The 16,008-nt window shown below is 53.2% G+C and overlaps 1 protein-coding gene across 1 annotated transcript in view; it reads right to left on the bottom strand.

Annotated features, from left to right (window-relative positions):
- Positions 1–15,676, bottom strand: part of LOC111846392 (protein shisa-9) — a 29,103-nt gene extending 13,427 nt beyond the window's left edge. Inside the window, exons 1-3 of the mRNA XM_023816517.2 lie at positions 13,308–15,676; positions 7,894–8,009; positions 1,302–1,439 (exon numbers count right to left, since the gene is read on the bottom strand). Of these exons, the coding sequence (XP_023672285.1) occupies positions 1,302–1,439; positions 7,894–8,009; positions 13,308–13,846 (793 nt within the window). The 5' untranslated portion in view covers positions 13,847–15,676. The remainder of the gene's footprint in view (positions 1–1,301; positions 1,440–7,893; positions 8,010–13,307) is intronic.
- Positions 15,677–16,008: the final 332 nt, after the last annotated feature.

Genomic DNA, 16,008 nt, shown 5'->3' with positions numbered 1-16,008 from the left:
TTTAAATCCTGGGTTTGAAACTTCCCAGTATTGTTTGCAGTTTTAATAATTAAAACATTCTAAATAAATTCTGTTTCACTGGTGTGCCAAAATTGCACTGAACTGTGAACCCATGCACATAGCAGAATTGTCTCGGTGTCTGTTTCCTGTATAGAATCCAGAGTTTCTTTCAGTGGTGTGGGGCATTTCTCTCACCTGCCACCCATAAGCAGAGAGTAGCTGCTTGTTTTACCCAGTTAGTTTTTGTAATCATTCTGAGAACAGGGGCCTCTGCAGGTTTTGGTTCTAACTTGATCACGCCTGAGGCTGTTCTGAGTTCTGTCTGCCACAGATGCTGCCAGTTTCTCCTTGGAACAATGAAGGAGACTGATGGGGAGATCGATTTACGTTCATGCCGCTCCCATACCAGCCCCTGGCAGGAAGCTGCTGTGTCGTCACTGACTGACGGAGATGGTCTGAACCGCCTCTCCCCCTTTCTATAGGTTCCTGTCTCTGCCCTCCATTGGGTCACGCAGGTCATTTGTGTTTAATTAAGGTGTGATTAGAGCTGTACTGATCCAGCACTTGCTGCCACTCCTACTGAAGCATGATTCGCTCTGTCCAAAAGCCCTGACTGTGTCCTCTGATCGACTTTGGCTGCACAATGGGGGGGGGGGGGGGGCGTCCCAGGGCATAACTAATTTCCCTACTGGGGTGAGGGGTGATCCCAAGGGGGTGTTTCAATTTGCTGGTTTCCCTTAATGAAGCGATATCAGATTGACACCCAAGGGGGAGTCACAGGCTCTGTGATTGTGTATAAATGGCACCCCAGTCCCCCTACCAGGCAGTAAACACCCTGCCGCATGCCTGTCAAGACGCTATGCTACTGCCTGCCTGTCTGCATACTGTCCTACTGGAGGCATGTCTGCATGCTGCCCTGTCGCCTGTCTGTGCTATTGCATGCCTGTCTGCACGCTGTGCTACTGCATGCCTGCCTGCACACTGTCCTGCTGCAGGCCCGTCTGCACGCCACCCTGCTGAAAGCCTGTCTGCACATTGCCGTGCTGCATGCCTGTCTACACGCTGTGCTACTGCATGCCTGCCTGCACACTGTCCTACTGCATTTCCCAAGTACTGTTTCAGATTGCAGTCCATGGGCGTTTCTGAGTGTGTGATGGGTCCTGCCCGTTCTTCTCTGGGTGTGTGTGCATCTGTGGCGGCATGGGGTAAGGTGTGATTCTGGACCGCAGCTGGGCTGGGGGACCTGGTGCTACTGAAAGTGCCCATGCATGCACCTGCTCCGCATGCTGCTGTGCACTTACCTGTGAGCTTGAGTGATGTGTGCTTGCTGAAGCCCAGGTTTGAAGAGTTGAAGTGGCTGTTGGGGTGCGTGAGGGAAAGGGGTGGGTACAGCGGGGAAAGGGCGGCACTGTTCAGGTGGCTGTGCTCAAGAGACGACCCTGGGGAGAGCACACAGAGTGTTAGTTAACCACAATGCACAGCACTGTGGCATTTCGATGAGGCTGCATACTCAGCTCCCATCGTCATTCATCCCAGAGGCTTAATAAGAGGCCACCCAGCAAGCGCTGCCTGAACCTGGATGCGGGCATTTTTACAACCAGCCGTGTCAAACTGCTCTGCTCCCTAACCCCCCTCCCTCAGTGGGCTCCTGTGTTCCTGTAGCTTTTCATTATCTGCCAGCATCAGTTGCTCATAGCTGCTGCTGTTTATGCTATCGATCCAGTCAGAAAATGACAGTGCTGAAGTACGATGGGTTCCTGGTTGGTGCTGTGTTAAATGAAGGTAAGTGTTGAAGGATTTGAGGGGCTTCTGCGGTGAGGGAAACAGCCAACCCCCCCCCCCCCCAGTTTTGCTGTATTTCTCACCTTACCCCTCACGAATACATTTTTGTTCCCCTGCAACCGCATTTCCCTGTTCCCTTTTTGCCCTCTTCCATTGTTCCCCCATTTTGCTCATTCCCCTTTTTCCTCATTGCTTAGTTCCCCCATTCCCCTGTTCCCTTGTTCATTGTTGCCCTGTTTCCCAGCTCTCCCATTGCCCTGTTCCCAGGTTCCCATGTTCCACCATTCCCCAATTCCCCCATTCCCTTTTTCCCCCTGTTCCCTCGATCCCGCAGTTTCATTGTTCCACCATTCCCCTATTTTCCCAGTTCCCTTGCTCCCCCAGTTCCCCCATTCTACTGCTCTCCCATTTCCCTGTTCCCATGTTCCACCATTCCCCCATTCCCTCAGTTCCCTTGTTCCCCCAGTTCCCCCATTCCCATACTCCCCTAGTTCCCTTGTTCTCCCATTCCCCGGTGCCCCCATCTCCTCATTCCCCTTTCCCCCCATTCCTTCATTCCCCTTTCCCCCCAGTTCCCTCATTCCCCTTTCCCCCCAGTTCCCTCATTCCCATTTTCCCCCAGTTCCCTCATTCCCCTCTTCCCTTGTTCCCTCAGTTCTCTCGTTCCCCCATTCCCTTGTTTCCCTGTTCCTTTGTTCCCCTGTTCCTTTATTCCTCTGTTCCTCCATTCCCCGATTCCCTCATACCCCAGTTCCGTTGTTACTGTGGCTCAGGCCGTTCTGTCACCGGCTGCCGCATTCTGCTCTGCAAGGCCTTTACCGCATCTTTAATTATGGAACCCCACTGTGACGTTGTGGGATGGGGAATCCGCTACCCCAACAGTGGTAGCAAGGCTGCACATGCGGTGCTGTGACAGGGCTCAAGCCAACTCGCTCCCTGTACTGCTACGACTCACTGCACAGAACTTTCTGCTGGCTTCCGTCCCCCTGGGGCGGCCTCACGGCGTCGAGCCAGGTTGCCATGGTTTTCGGCTCTGTCCAGCTCGGTGCTGCCCTCCGGTGCCCAAGGCTTAGAGGTTGGGAATTGCTGCTATGTGCTTTTGGTATTTTTGTGTTTCCTTTAATCCCACATGCAGACAGAACTAATTTCACTAAATTTATGGTATGTGATTCTGTGTGTGGGTGGGGTCACATATTCATTAATGTTAAATATTACTATCAAAGAGTGTGTGTCTGTCTATGTGTGTGAGTGTGTGTTTGTGTATGCGCACCTGTCTCTGTATGACTGTGTCTGTGTATGTGTCTGTGTTTCTGTGTGTATGTCTGCGTATGTGCATGTGTGTGTGAGTGTGTGTGCTGCCCCAGTATAACAGTGTCCCCCCCCCCCCCCCGACCCCCCATGATGCCTGTCAGGTCCCCTTGCCCCTGCGGCGGGCATGCCAGGGAAATGCCACCGCCATTATAATTGGATGGTTAACGAGGGCTGACAGGGTCCCCTCTGCTTAGCCTTTCTGTGCCCGCTGCTGGCGCAGCGTCCCCGCTGGACGGCCACATCCACCTGAGGTGAGGTAATGCCCAGGCGGTGCAGCGTGACGGCAGCGAGTGTCCCCATGGCCGCAGCCACCGTGATGAGCCTCAGCTCCCTGCGCACTGCACTTCCTGTGCATACTGGTCTTTTGCCCGGTATGGCGCTCCTTCCCATTCAGCTGGTGCGTCACACTGCTACCGATGTAAAAATGCACACAAAAGGCATTCGGTTGGCTGCCATCTTTGGTTCGGTCCGTAGGTCTATTAAGGCCCCTGGGGCCTGGAGCGGCACTGCAGCAGCGTGTAAGCAGTATCCAACCGGCAGCCACTGGGAATGGTGAGGTGAAAGCGCTCTGCTGCAGCAGGCGTCCCGGGTGGTTTTGGGATAGCATCCCCTTCCTCGCCGCAGTAGCCTTCGCCCTGCCTTCACACTGTCCCTTCCCTACCCCCAGCGTCCAGTGACCTCGGCCACCGCCCCCGGCTGCACGCTCCCATGCAAGCACGGGCTGGGGCTGTCGAGTTCTGCAGCCTTCTCTGCCCCTGTAGGAACCAACCACCCGAATGTTCAGAGCTGCCGTGTCTAATGTGATACACACAAAGCCTGCAGGGACTTGCATATGGCGGCTTCCGGCTTTCGTGGACATCTGTGTGAGTCCCGTGACAGGGTGAGGGGGCTGTGATTAGAAACCCCTGTGTCCCCTTGACCTTCAAAAGCCAAACACATCCACCTCCGTCCTCCCCACTTGGTATGTCCTGGCAAAGGACCTGGTTTTATATGTAATTTTTTTCCCTGGATCATTGAAAGGAAGAAGACAGCTTGGGGGAGGGGGGGGGGGGGTTATCAGTCTCTGCACACATTTGTAATTGACGGGTCTCTGGGACAAGCTGCTTGTGTCTCTGGATAGCTGGGGGGGGTGGATGGGGGGGGGACAGGAGGAGATGTAGGGAGTATGAAACGGATCGAGAGGAAAGAGGACACTAAACAGACAGATGATGGTTAACACATGTCAGGGTTAGGGGAAGCAGTGGAAAAAAATGAGCGTGCATAAAAAGCAGCCGTGGGGGGCAGGAGTGGGGGAAACAGCCAGGCAGTAGATGCCCATCCCCAGATGCTCGCTCTCTCCCTTGATGGGTAAACTGCAGCCGTTACTCTTTTAAATGTTTTCTTAATTCCCTGATTGCAAATTCACATTCCCTCGCCATCATTTTTACATTTTTACCTTCTGCCCTGAGCATGGGGAGGTCTGCCTGTGCCTCACTGACATGGCTCTCAGTTTGGGCGTTGCTGTGTTGTGGGGGGGGGGGGGGCTGCTCCCCATCTCAGGAGAAGACCCCATTTACCCTTGGGCTCTTTAGCTGGAAAAGTGAAGGGCATCTTCAGGTAACTAGGGGTAAAATATGTAGCCTCTCCCGCGCTGGGCTGTGCAGGCATTTATGGGAATGGCGCTACCTCCTCATGCTGTAAGAGAAACACACTAAGCTGCATGTTACTCTAACTATGGTAGAGTGACCTATGGCTGTCACATTGGGGACGCATAACGCTGTCACACTGTGTGCAAACATGGTGCTCAGTGTGCCTCTAGAAAGCATCCAGATGTTGCATCAACACTCTTATCAGCATCACTGTTGGGAGTCTGAGCTCAGAGGGCAAAACAAAAATACCACCATAAATCATGCCGGAGCCCCGCAAGTGAAGATGTAGGGGAAAGGACTGTCCCTGGTTCTGATCGTGGCCCAGCTGAATGGGTGTGAAGCAGTCCCTGGTTCTGATCGTGGCCTGGCTGAGCTGTTCTTGGTTCTGATTGTGACCCAGCTGAACTGTTCCTGGCTCTGGTTGTGGTCGCCAGTCATGGTGCCCCAGGGCAGGGCATAATTCTGTGTTAAATGTGATTTTTCCTTCTCCCTGCTTCATCGTCCCTTTGGTCACGCGCTCTGTCTTCCTCGTGCCGCATCATGGTGATCATGCGCTAGTGTGCACTGTGCTGCACCCTCCCATCCATTATCCTGAAGGGCGCGACAGTCCCGCTGGCGTCCAGCTGGGGCAGGGCTCACTGACAGAAGCTAATGGGGGCCGGCTGGGTGTCTGCCCACCCTACAAAGCGAGTCGGGGGGGTGGGGGTGCCAGCGGCATGGCAGACAGACGGCGCACATGCAGGTGGGCTGCTCTGCTTTGTCAGCAGCCTCTAATGACCATTTAATTAAGCACAAGCAAAGCCCAGTGGTGGAGAGATGTCCAGGAAAAGGAAAGGGGTGGAGACTGAAATACTGTGTGTGTCTGCATGTGAGGATGTCCAGTTAGCAAGCAGATATACCTGAACAGTGCAGTCTTTAATGGGACGTGTGAAATGGGCAGGCAAGAGGGGCTGTGTTTGTGGGATAAGGAGCTTGATTTCTTAAAGGGGTGGACCAGAGGGGGCAGTATTTGTGGGATAAGGAGCTTGATTTCTTAAAGGGGCGGACCAGAGGGGGCAGTGTTTGTGGGATAAGGAGCTCGATTTCTTAAAGGGGCGGACCAGAGGGGCTGTGTTTGTGGGATAAGGAGCTTGCTTTCTTAAAGGGGTGGACCAGAAGGACTGTGTTTGTGGGATAAGGAGCTCGATTTCTTAAAGGGGCGGACCAGAGGGGGCAGTGTTTGTGGGATAAGGAGCTTGATTTCTTAAAGGGGCGGACCAGAGGGGGCAGTGTTTGTGGGATAAGGAGCTTGATTTCTTAAAGGGGCGGACCAGAGGGGGCAGTGTTTGTGGGATAAGGAGCTTGATTTCTTAAAGGGGCGGACCAGAGGGGGCATTGTTTGTGGGATAAGGAGCTTGATTTCTTAAAGGGGCGGACCAGAGGGGGCAGTGTTTGTGGGATAAGGAGCTTGATTTCTTAAAGGGGTGGACCAGAGGGGCTGTGTTTGTGGGGTAAGGAGCTTGCTTTCTTAAAGGGGTGGACCAGAGGGACTGTGTTTGTGGGGTAAGGAGCTCACTGTCTTAAAGGGGCGTACCAGAGGGGCTGTGTTTGTGGGATAAGGAGCTTGCTTTCTTAAAGGGGTGGACCAGAGGGGCTGTGTTTGTGGGATAAGGAGCTCGATTTCTTCAAGGGGTGGACCAGAGGGGCTGTGTTTGTGGGGTAAGGAGCTTGCTTTCTTAAAGGGGTGGACCAGAGGGACTGTGTTTGTGGGGTAAGGAGCTCACTGTCTTAAAGGGGCGTACCAGAGGGGCTGTGTTTGTGGGATAAGGAGCTTGCTTTCTTAAAGGAGTGGACCAGAGGGGCTGTGTTTGTGGGGTAAGGAGCTTGATTTCTTAAAGGGGCAGACCAGAGGGGCCGTGTTTGTGGGGTAAGGAGCTTGCTTTCTTAAAGGGGTGGACCAGAGGGGCTGTGTTTGTGGGGTAAGGAGCTTGCTTTCTTAAAGGGGTGGACCAGAGGGACTGTGTTTGTGGGTAAGGAGCTCACTGTCTTAAAGGGGCGTACCAGAGGGGCTGTGTTTGTGGGATAAGGAGCTTGCTTTCTTAAAGGAGTGGACCAGAGGGGCTGTGTTTGTGGGGTAAGGAGCTTGATTTCTTAAAGGGGCAGACCAGAGGGGCCGTGTTTGTGGGGTAAGGAGCTTGCTTTCTTAAAGGGGTGGACCAGAGGGGCTGTGTTTGTGGGGTAAGGAGCTTGCTTTCTTAAAGGGGTGGACCAGAGGGACTGTGTTTGTGGGGTATGGAGCTCACTGTCTTAAAGGGGCGGACCAGAGGGACTGTGTTTGTGGGGTAAGGAGCTTGCTTTCTTAAAGGGGTGGACCAGAGGGGCTGTGTTTGTGGGGTAAGGAGCTCACTGTCTTAAAGGGGCGGACCAGAGGGATTGTGTTTGTGGGGCAAGGAGCTCGCTTTCTTAAAGGGGCGGACCAGAGGGACTGTGTTTGTGGGGTAAGGAGCTTGCTTTCTTAAAGGGGTGGACCAGAGGGGCTGTGTTTGTGGGGTAAGGAGCTGACTGTCTTAAAGGGGCGGACCAGAGGGACTGTGTTTGTGGGGCAAGGAGCTCGCTTTCTTAAAGGGGCGGACCAGAGGGACTTGTTTGTGGGGTAAGGAGCTTGCTTTCTTAAAGGGGGGGGCCAGAGGGGCTGTGTTTGTGGGGTAAGGAGCTCACTGTCTTAAAGGGGCGGACCAGAGGGACTGTGTTTGTGGGGTAAGGAGCTTGCTTTCTTAAAGGGGCGGACCAGAGGGACTGTGTTTGTGGGGCAAGGAGCTCGCTTTCTTAAAGGGGCGGACCAGAGGGACTGTGTTTGTGGGGTAAGGAGCTTGCTTTCTTAAAGGGGGGGACCAGAGGGGCTGTGTTTGTGGGGTAAGGAGCTCACTGTCTTAAAAGGGTGGACCAGAGGGGCTGTGTTTGTGGGGTAAGGAGCTTGCTTTCTTAAAGGGGGGGACCAGAGGGACTGTGTTTGTGGGGCCAGTTACAGTGCTCCAGCTGAAAGGCCGTCGTCAGGCTTTCATGGCCCCTTTTACTAAAGGCAGAGTTCTCATTCCCTTTTAAGCTGCATTCCCAGCGCATGTGACCAAAAGCTTAGTGTCCAAAATCCAAGGCAAGGCCATGCTTGACTTGGAAACCCCAGTCCACAGCTCACCTCTGTCTCGTAGCCCCCTGCCAGAGAGTCCATTGGTCCCCTTGGGTGGGTGGCCCTCCATCCCCTCCAGGCATCCCAGCTCACCCCCTGGCTGCTTCAGGAGTTGAGTCTGACCCCTGGAGAGTAGGGAGAGAAGTGTGAAAGTGGTGCACAATTCACATAGTTCAGAGCCAGGGCGCCAGGGGAGCACAGGAGAGATGTGCTTCTACGAGGTGCCGTGGTTGCTGTTGTATGCCTTTAATCTCACACTCTCTGGCATCTCTCATTACACAAAGCATTATGGGTACCAGCAGAGTTGCCTTGAGTGTGGAATCACCTGCTAGTAGTACATGGAGGCGAGGCGAGGCGAGGCGAGGGCTGCCATAAGGCGTAAAGTTACTGCCCAGCTGGAGGCCCATTGTCTGCCAGCCCTCCCCTGTGTTCTGGAACTTTCTGTTCTACCCTAGTGCCCCCCATTCTGCTGCCAGTTTCAGCCATGGCACCCTCCCTACATCGTGCCCACGAGCAGATTACATGTAACACTGTGATATAAGCAATCAGTTGCCTTTAAGAAAACAGTGAATGTGCTTCTTCTGGATGAAACACTTTCTGTGTCCTGCCCTGGCAGTTGACAGCCCCTTGTCTGCAGTCTCATGTTCATGCTTCACACTCCGCTGTACTGACTCTACAAATCGGATCCCCATGTCCCTCCCAAACACTGTTCCACACTGTTTCTGCACTGAACAACCTTTTATCTTATGAATGTGATGTTTTTTGGGGTTAGTTGAAGCCAGTCCTGGGACAGACCTTCAGTAAATTAACTGTGCCCTGTGTGCTTGTGTCTCATTTTGATGTTTTTGACAATAAAAGCCATGTCGTCCCCCCCGCCCCCGCCCCCGCCCCCGCTGCCCTGCAGCATAACCCCCATCCACGTCTGACATCAAAGCTCCCGGGCTGCAGTAATACTCACATGCCATGCCCTGAGGGGTGTGTCTGGTGTGCCCGAGTTTTAACGTGCCACGTAATTAAAATCGACTCGGCCTCATTTCATTTTGGATGCCAACTGTCACACGCCACTGGCTGCATGGGGTCAGGTAAGTGTAATTGCACGCTCACTGTGATGATGTGTGACTCAGTGTACTTTAGTCATCCTGCCAGGGGGAGGCGCTGTAATCCTGCAGTTACTCATTGCCAGTCGACTGGTGCTTAAACTTTTTTTGTATGGCAAACACCTGCTTTGGCAGCGATCTGCTCAGCCAGCACAGCCCACACTCTCTGTCTGTGTCCCTCTGTTTGACTGTAGCTTGGCTGTGGACAGGATCCCTGTGCCCCCCAGGGACTGCAAACTGTGACCCCCCCCCCCCAACTACGGATCTCTGTGCCGTCTTATCTGGTCCATGATCAGCGGAAGCTTGTGTTGGCCCCTGGGTTCCTGTATGGATTCTAGATCGATTAGAACCGGCCCAGGGCGAGTCATCCATCCTAGGCAAGCCCTGCTGACACTGCACTCTTGAGATGGCGCCGTTTCCGCTTGTGGTGCCGCCACCACGCACTGGCATGTCGGGAACTCATTGGCTGCTGTGAACTAGCCTCTCTGTCCGGGGCGTGACCTTGAGTGCGACGTGACAGGAGGTGTAATCACCCCTGCTCGATGGAGCCACGTCCAATCCCCCCAACCCCACCCCACCCCCGTGTCACATCTAGCGCATGCCATTAGCCCTGCCAAGCCCCGACTTGGCCACCACGGAATGGCTCCCTCATCTGGTGACCCTGTGCTGTGTAGATCACCCCAAATGGGGCTGTTAAGTCTGCACACCCCCTCAAAAGTCATTTGCTTGTTCGTTGCAGTTCCATCCTTTGCCAGCCCAGTTCCTTAAACCCCTATCTGCCCCTGGGTGTGCCCCCTTCCCTTTTTTTCGGGGTTTTAACCTCTTCACTACTTCAGCCTGACTGCATTAACAGTTCAGACTGATTTTCATGTCCTGCCAGATGCTGGGTAGCACTTAGTCTTCAGGTGCCCCCTTTGGCCTCACTGTCCTCCTCCAATCTCCCTTGGTCCTGTTCTCCTCCCCTCTTCCTTGTTCCTGTCCTCATCCCCTCTCCCCTGATCTTGTTCTCCTTCCCCTCTCCCTCTCTCCTGTCCTCCTCCCTTCTTTCTTGCTATTGTCCTCCACACATCTCCCTCACTCTTGTCTTCCTCACCCCTCTCTTGCCTGTCCTCCTCACCTCTCGCTCACTCCTATTATCTGTGCCTCTCCCTCGCTCCTGTCCTCCACACTTCTCCCTCGCCCCCATCACCTCCGCCTCTAACTGTCTGTAATGGAGGAGCAGTCTCAGCCGGAGACTTCAGAGGCTTCAGTTTAAATGGTATCTGACTGCCCTCCAGTGATTACCTGATGTTCCTCCTCCTCTGCCTCCTTTTCTGTGTGTTTAGCTGCTGCTGACTGATGCTGAATATTAGTACTCCCAGGGGTTAGCCCCCCCCCCCCCTCGCCACCCTGCAGCAGGCAGGATGTGAGGGTAGGGGTGCATCTTGATCTTTGCACCTAGGGGACCAGGTACAACCCCAAGTGAGGTGTCAATGGGTGATATTTCTGACCTCCCCCCCCCCCCACAGAGTTAACCAATAAAAGGCAACATTGATAGAAGAAGTGGAACCCTGAAGCATGCAGTAGGTGGGGCTACCGTGAGCTATCAGTCAATGATGGGTTTAACCCAATGGGGGCCAATCAAGGCATCAGTGGCGCAGGAGTTAAACCAGTCAGGAGCTCCCAGCACAGGCTAATCTACCCTACAGGTCTCCATCAGAGGAGGTGCTCAGCCGCAGAGCCTGTGAGCAAATTGCATTTCTCCCGAGCTTCTGGGGAAATTCCCAGCCCCGAGTCTCAGCCCATTTGTGTCTCTCGGAAGCAAAGGCCACCCCCTCAAGCTTGTACCAGGTTTCCAGTTGCGTCTTTTCTGGGCTTTTGATACAAAAGGGAGCATTCAGCAAGATCCCACAGTGAAGAAGACGTGACATAAGCGTTCACCCCCCCAGTCCTCAGTAGTATAGCAGCATGTTGGGGGGGGGGGTATTTTTAGCTCTCGAGCTCTGTGTTGCTCTTGTCATCGTGCATCAGTCAGAGTTGATCCTCTCGAGTGGGTCTCATGCCCAAGCGTTTCACACATCCCCTCAGCTGCGCCCTTTGTCCTGGATCTAGTCAGACCTGGCTGTAAGGGAATGTGCGTTTACCACGTGGTTTTACTGCTTTTCCTGCATTACGATTCCATTTGTCCTCCTGCCTGCGGTCCCTGAGGCAACCTCCCTCGTAACACCCTTCACGGTGCGTCCGTCACACGGCACTTAGCATCGCTGCTTAGCACATTGGCCATTAAGCCCCTTATCTCCCTGTTAATTAACACCAGCGCTCGCTGCTGGCTGTGCCTCTTGGCCATCAGTGGGGGCTCTGTCTGCCTTGTGTGCTGTAGCCTTTTGTCACTGAAGGGCTCAGAAACAGCAAAGAGAGAAAAACTTCATCTCGTGTGCAATACACACCCTGCTCTGTCCAATAATTACTCTGATATGTAACTGCTCTGCAGAGCACTTGTCAGAAAAACCTGTTTTTGCTAATTGACATGCAGGTTTCATGTTTGGTCTCTAGGTGGCGTAGTGCTGATCCTATGTATGTGATTTGATTGACATTTGGGACATGAGATTAAAGCTGATCTTCAGCGGTTGTAAGTCTCCCCAGACATGGCAGACACCTGTCCAGATTCTGTCTTACACTGGTCCCGTCCGTGCTGGAGGAGGGCCGGTCCCGGGGTGGGGGGGGGGGGTGGGGGCGCAGGGCAAGAGGTCAGACTTACAGCCAGAGTCAGTGGAGTTCATGACGGTTACTCTAATTAGAGATCAGGAGATGTCTATTGATGTTAATGTTCCCAATGTAAACAGTGTTTCTTATTCTCCAGCAGAAAAAAAACACAGTTAGAGCTCCCTTCTGTGTTATTTGAACAACGACTGTTGTACCTGATGGAAGGACGAGTCTAAGTGGCCCGGGGTCTGCAGAAGGCTTTTTCAGAGCTATGGTCATGTGACACATGAGCTTTTTTTAGAAATCAGTGCCCCCTCCCTTAAATTTGGTAGATTCAGTGTTAAAGCCTTTGCTGAAACCTGTTTTTGTTTGATTATCTGAATGAAAATGCCCAAAGGTGCTGGAGCTGCTTGCTGGCTTTGCGTCCGACCCTGTTTCCATAGCTCCTGGGGCTCCTGTTTCTGCTTTTGGGTTCTACCAATCAGACGGAAGTTTTAAAGCAAAACCATGTTCTTAGTGGAACATTTTGTCTGCATCATTCTAGCTGGGGTGATTTGCCTGGGGGTGTCGTGCAGCTGTGATAAAGGCCACAGTCACCCCCCTTTGGCTTGGGTTACAGCTTTGATGAGTGTAAGGGGGTGCTGAGCTTTGGTGAGGCAGGAGGGATGGGAGGCTTCATGCTCCTGCCCGTGCTCCTGCCAAGCACCTGTGTCTGGGCTGATGTGCGTTTTACTCCCATAATTCCTGAGGCAGCTCCAGAGTGTGATCACATCAGATAGAACACGGCATTCTCTTGGATCGGCGTGGCACATCTGGGGGTGGTGGCTGGGAAGGTACGTAACGTACACGTGAAAATAGTGTGTACTCTGTCCCTTTGTGTAAACATGCTGTCGCTGTGGCGCACAGCATGTGCCACAAATGTACAGCCCTCAGAGTCAGGGGACGATTCGGGAAGCTGTATAAAGTTGGAAAGGATGGATATATAAACCAGTGCATCTGCAATACGACAGCGGCATGAGGAAATGCGTCACCACAGGACAACACACAGCGTCTTTGGAAGTTATGATGTTTTCTTAAAGTTACGGCCTTCCTCGAAAAGCTGCACGTGGGTTTTTGGTTCTCCACATGGTGTTTTCAGGAGCAGATTTATCACCATAGGGGGGCGCTGTGACATCAATATGTCAGCAATTGAGGTGCTTAAATTCGAAGGAGCCAGCGACATATTAGTCCCACCAACCTTCAGCTATGGGTCCCTGTGAATTGATGGGTCTCATTCACCGAGCGTCAACCTAGCATCATTGTATTTCTTGGGTTGTTATGACAAGGCCTCGCCCACCCCCCAGGCCAGCATGCCACCGAGAGGCCGACAGGCCAAGAAGACAATTAGGGTAAAAACTCAGTGCTCTATGGTGAATTTCGGTAAGTGCTGATAGGTTTGGATTTTGAATGCCCAACCTGGGGCCCCAGTTCCTCCTCCCCTGCCTGCAGCCCCCCATTAAGCCATCAGAAGAACATCTGGGGATGGTTCCTTCACCCCCTTTCACCTCTCTCATCGTCCCCCTACAGTGAGACAACTTTGCCCAGCTCAGTCCACATTAGTCCCCTGGTGGGGGCCCTACCCCGTTTGCCGACACCCCTGCTTACCTGGAGTTCGTAGTCTCATTCTGGCTTTGCCGCCTCTTGTCCAGGCCAACCCTGGTAAAGATTCCCACCAAAACCATGATGGCCACCACCCCGCAGATGATGTAAACGATCATTTGCGTGCGGTCCAGCTCCGGCTCCTCCCGGGCCTCGGTGACGGGGGCGGGCGGTTTGCCTGTGTTGGCCCACACTGGCGTGTCGTAGTTGGAGCAGGCTGACTGGTCCAGCCGGTGACTTTGGAACTTGCAGCAGAATCGATAGTAGCAGGATCCACAGCAGAACAGGTAGACGCCCACGTTGCAGTTGAAGGCAGGATCCCACTGGCCCATCACGTCGTAGTATCCCCAGCAACGGCTTGGCACGGACCCAGCAGTTTGGTTCTCCGCGTCCCCTCCCGGCATCGTCAGGGTCAGCTCTGGAACCGCTGAAGGCAACATGGTCCAGTTGGCTTCCGTGTTGTTCATCTCAACCTGCTTGTCATTCTGGGCCAACGAGGTGGAGCTCAACAGTAAGGCGAGCAGGAGGGGCATCTGGGTGGCCATGTTGGGCAGATCTCAGTGGGCTGGACAGAGAAGGAGCAGGAGTTCAAAGGACAGATCCTTTGATCTGATGATGTTAACACTAATTAGAGTTCAGTAGATCCCCAGTGACCAGCTAATTCATTCTTGACACTCTTTCGGAAGAAATTTTGATTTCGATGCTCATCAAAATATTTGCAGAGAACCAGGTCAATATCCAGAAATTAATTATCGTCTGGCTAGTTAAAACCGACCAGGCGGGCCAGATCAATCCCGAATCCGAATGAGCTGCTGGAAGAAAGGGCTAAAGGGCTGTCTCTGTTATTCACGTGATGGAATGTGAATCCGATCCACAAAGAAGCAAGTCAGATTCAAAAAAAAGATTCAGTGTCAGATTGAGAAGGTAACCGTGTCAGATCCAGCGTTTTCTGGAAGCTCCAAGCTGGCACTTGTCACCCGGTGGTGGCTGCTTAGCAGAGCGTTACCCTGACAGCCTGAAGGCTTTGCTTTTTATTGTGTCTTCATGATGGACAAAAGGAGGTGGAACATCCAAGTACAGAGCAGAGTTTGCCAGTGTTGCCAGGAGAGCTGCCCGTGCCCTGCTCCTAAACACTCTTCTCCTGCGTATTTTTTCAATAAAAGCCGTCTCTTCCACAAGGTGGTCAAGTGCAGTTTACTTCCCTCCTATATGACCTTTGGTTCTAGTGTCGATCTCAGATATTTTACGCCTTCGGGGGATTCTGCCTTCCCAGGAGTTGCTGGGAAGGCAGAAAATGGTCACAGCCCTCTGGTGTATCTGTGTCCCACGCGGGGTGGACACACAGCGCTACGTGCATGTGACTTCTCAGTTTGTCACTGAGCCTCTGCCCCTCTTTTCTTCGGTCCTGAGTGCAGGAAAACAACAGTGCTGTGCAGCTCCAAATTCTTAAATGTGCTTTTCTGCTGATTCCTCCGTGCCAATTTGTGAGCTCTGTTACGCTGGATTTTTGGTTTCCTGGTTTAGTGTTTTTCTGTTTGACCTTTTTTTGTTTTCCATCAGTCTGTCTCTCTTGTCCTCTCTTGTTCTCTCTACCTCTGTCAGCTTTGAATCTTTGATTGACTCAGGGCTTGTATGTTGGGTCCAGTTTTTTCACTTTCAAAACCAAAAAGTAGAGGGAAACATGACACCCCTCCAACATGCAAAAAACAAAATGATCAAAATAAAACAGGCTGTAATCCCGTTTCCATGGCTCCAGTGGAGTGAGGAGAAATTCCAGTGTCCTTCCGCTGGTCCTTTATGGTGCCTTCCTGCCTCCTGGCGCTTTCTTGTGAGCCGTGTGATGCCGTGAATTCTGAACTCTCACCTCTGCTTCCTAAGCTGGCTGCAAGCTTTCCCGTTCCTGAGAAGCAGGTGTGCAGGGAGATGCACGTCCTCATGCGTCTGTCACGTTTTGTGGGGAGCTGAAAAACACGCTGAACTAGTTCCTTGCTGCTGGCCTGACCGCGGCTCCTGTTGACAGAGGCATGCTTCACGCTCTGTGCCTCCGTCCCGTCTCTCTCTCTCTCGTACTCTGGCAGGACTACGCGCTCGTCTTTCTTTGTCTCTCCCTCCCTCTCTCTCCCTCTCTCTCCCTCTCCTGCAAGCGGCTGAGTGCTCCTATCGCAGCGCCTCTCCCCTCGTTCTCTCGCTTTGTCCCTGACACGCCTCCCTCTCTCTACCTCATGCTTTTTTGCTCTCCTCCAGAATATCTCCCTTTGTTATCCATCCCTCTATCCTCTGCCCTGTTATTCAGCCCCTTCTCAGCCTATCAGTATGCTCCCCTCGCTGTCTGCAGCCCCTAACTGCTCTTCCTCTTTTTCACTGCCTTGCTCTGTGGCCCCCTCCCTTTCTGAGCCACCCCACACTCTCACACACATCCCCCCCCCGCCCTGCTGCCCCAGCCTCGCTGCTATGGCATTAAATCCCCCTCCGTTCAACAGATGAGCGCAGCAGCAGCACTGCCTCCGGAGGCTGGAGGCAGGAGCACATGGGGGCGGGACCTCCTCTGGCCCCCGTGCACGTTCGGTGGTGTGGAACTGGGGACAGCCCAGCATAATGGGCAATAAATTATGGGGGGATGAGATGCAGGGGGGCGAAAAGCATCACCATTAATGACAGGGAAGAAATTAGAGAAGGGGAATGGGGGAGGGGGTTCAAGAAATGCGGG

This window comes from Paramormyrops kingsleyae, chromosome 22 (assembly GCF_048594095.1).
Source record: "Paramormyrops kingsleyae isolate MSU_618 chromosome 22, PKINGS_0.4, whole genome shotgun sequence".
Taxonomy (NCBI): Eukaryota; Metazoa; Chordata; class Actinopteri; order Osteoglossiformes; family Mormyridae; genus Paramormyrops; species Paramormyrops kingsleyae.
This window is presented reverse-complemented; position numbering and strand designations above follow the sequence as displayed.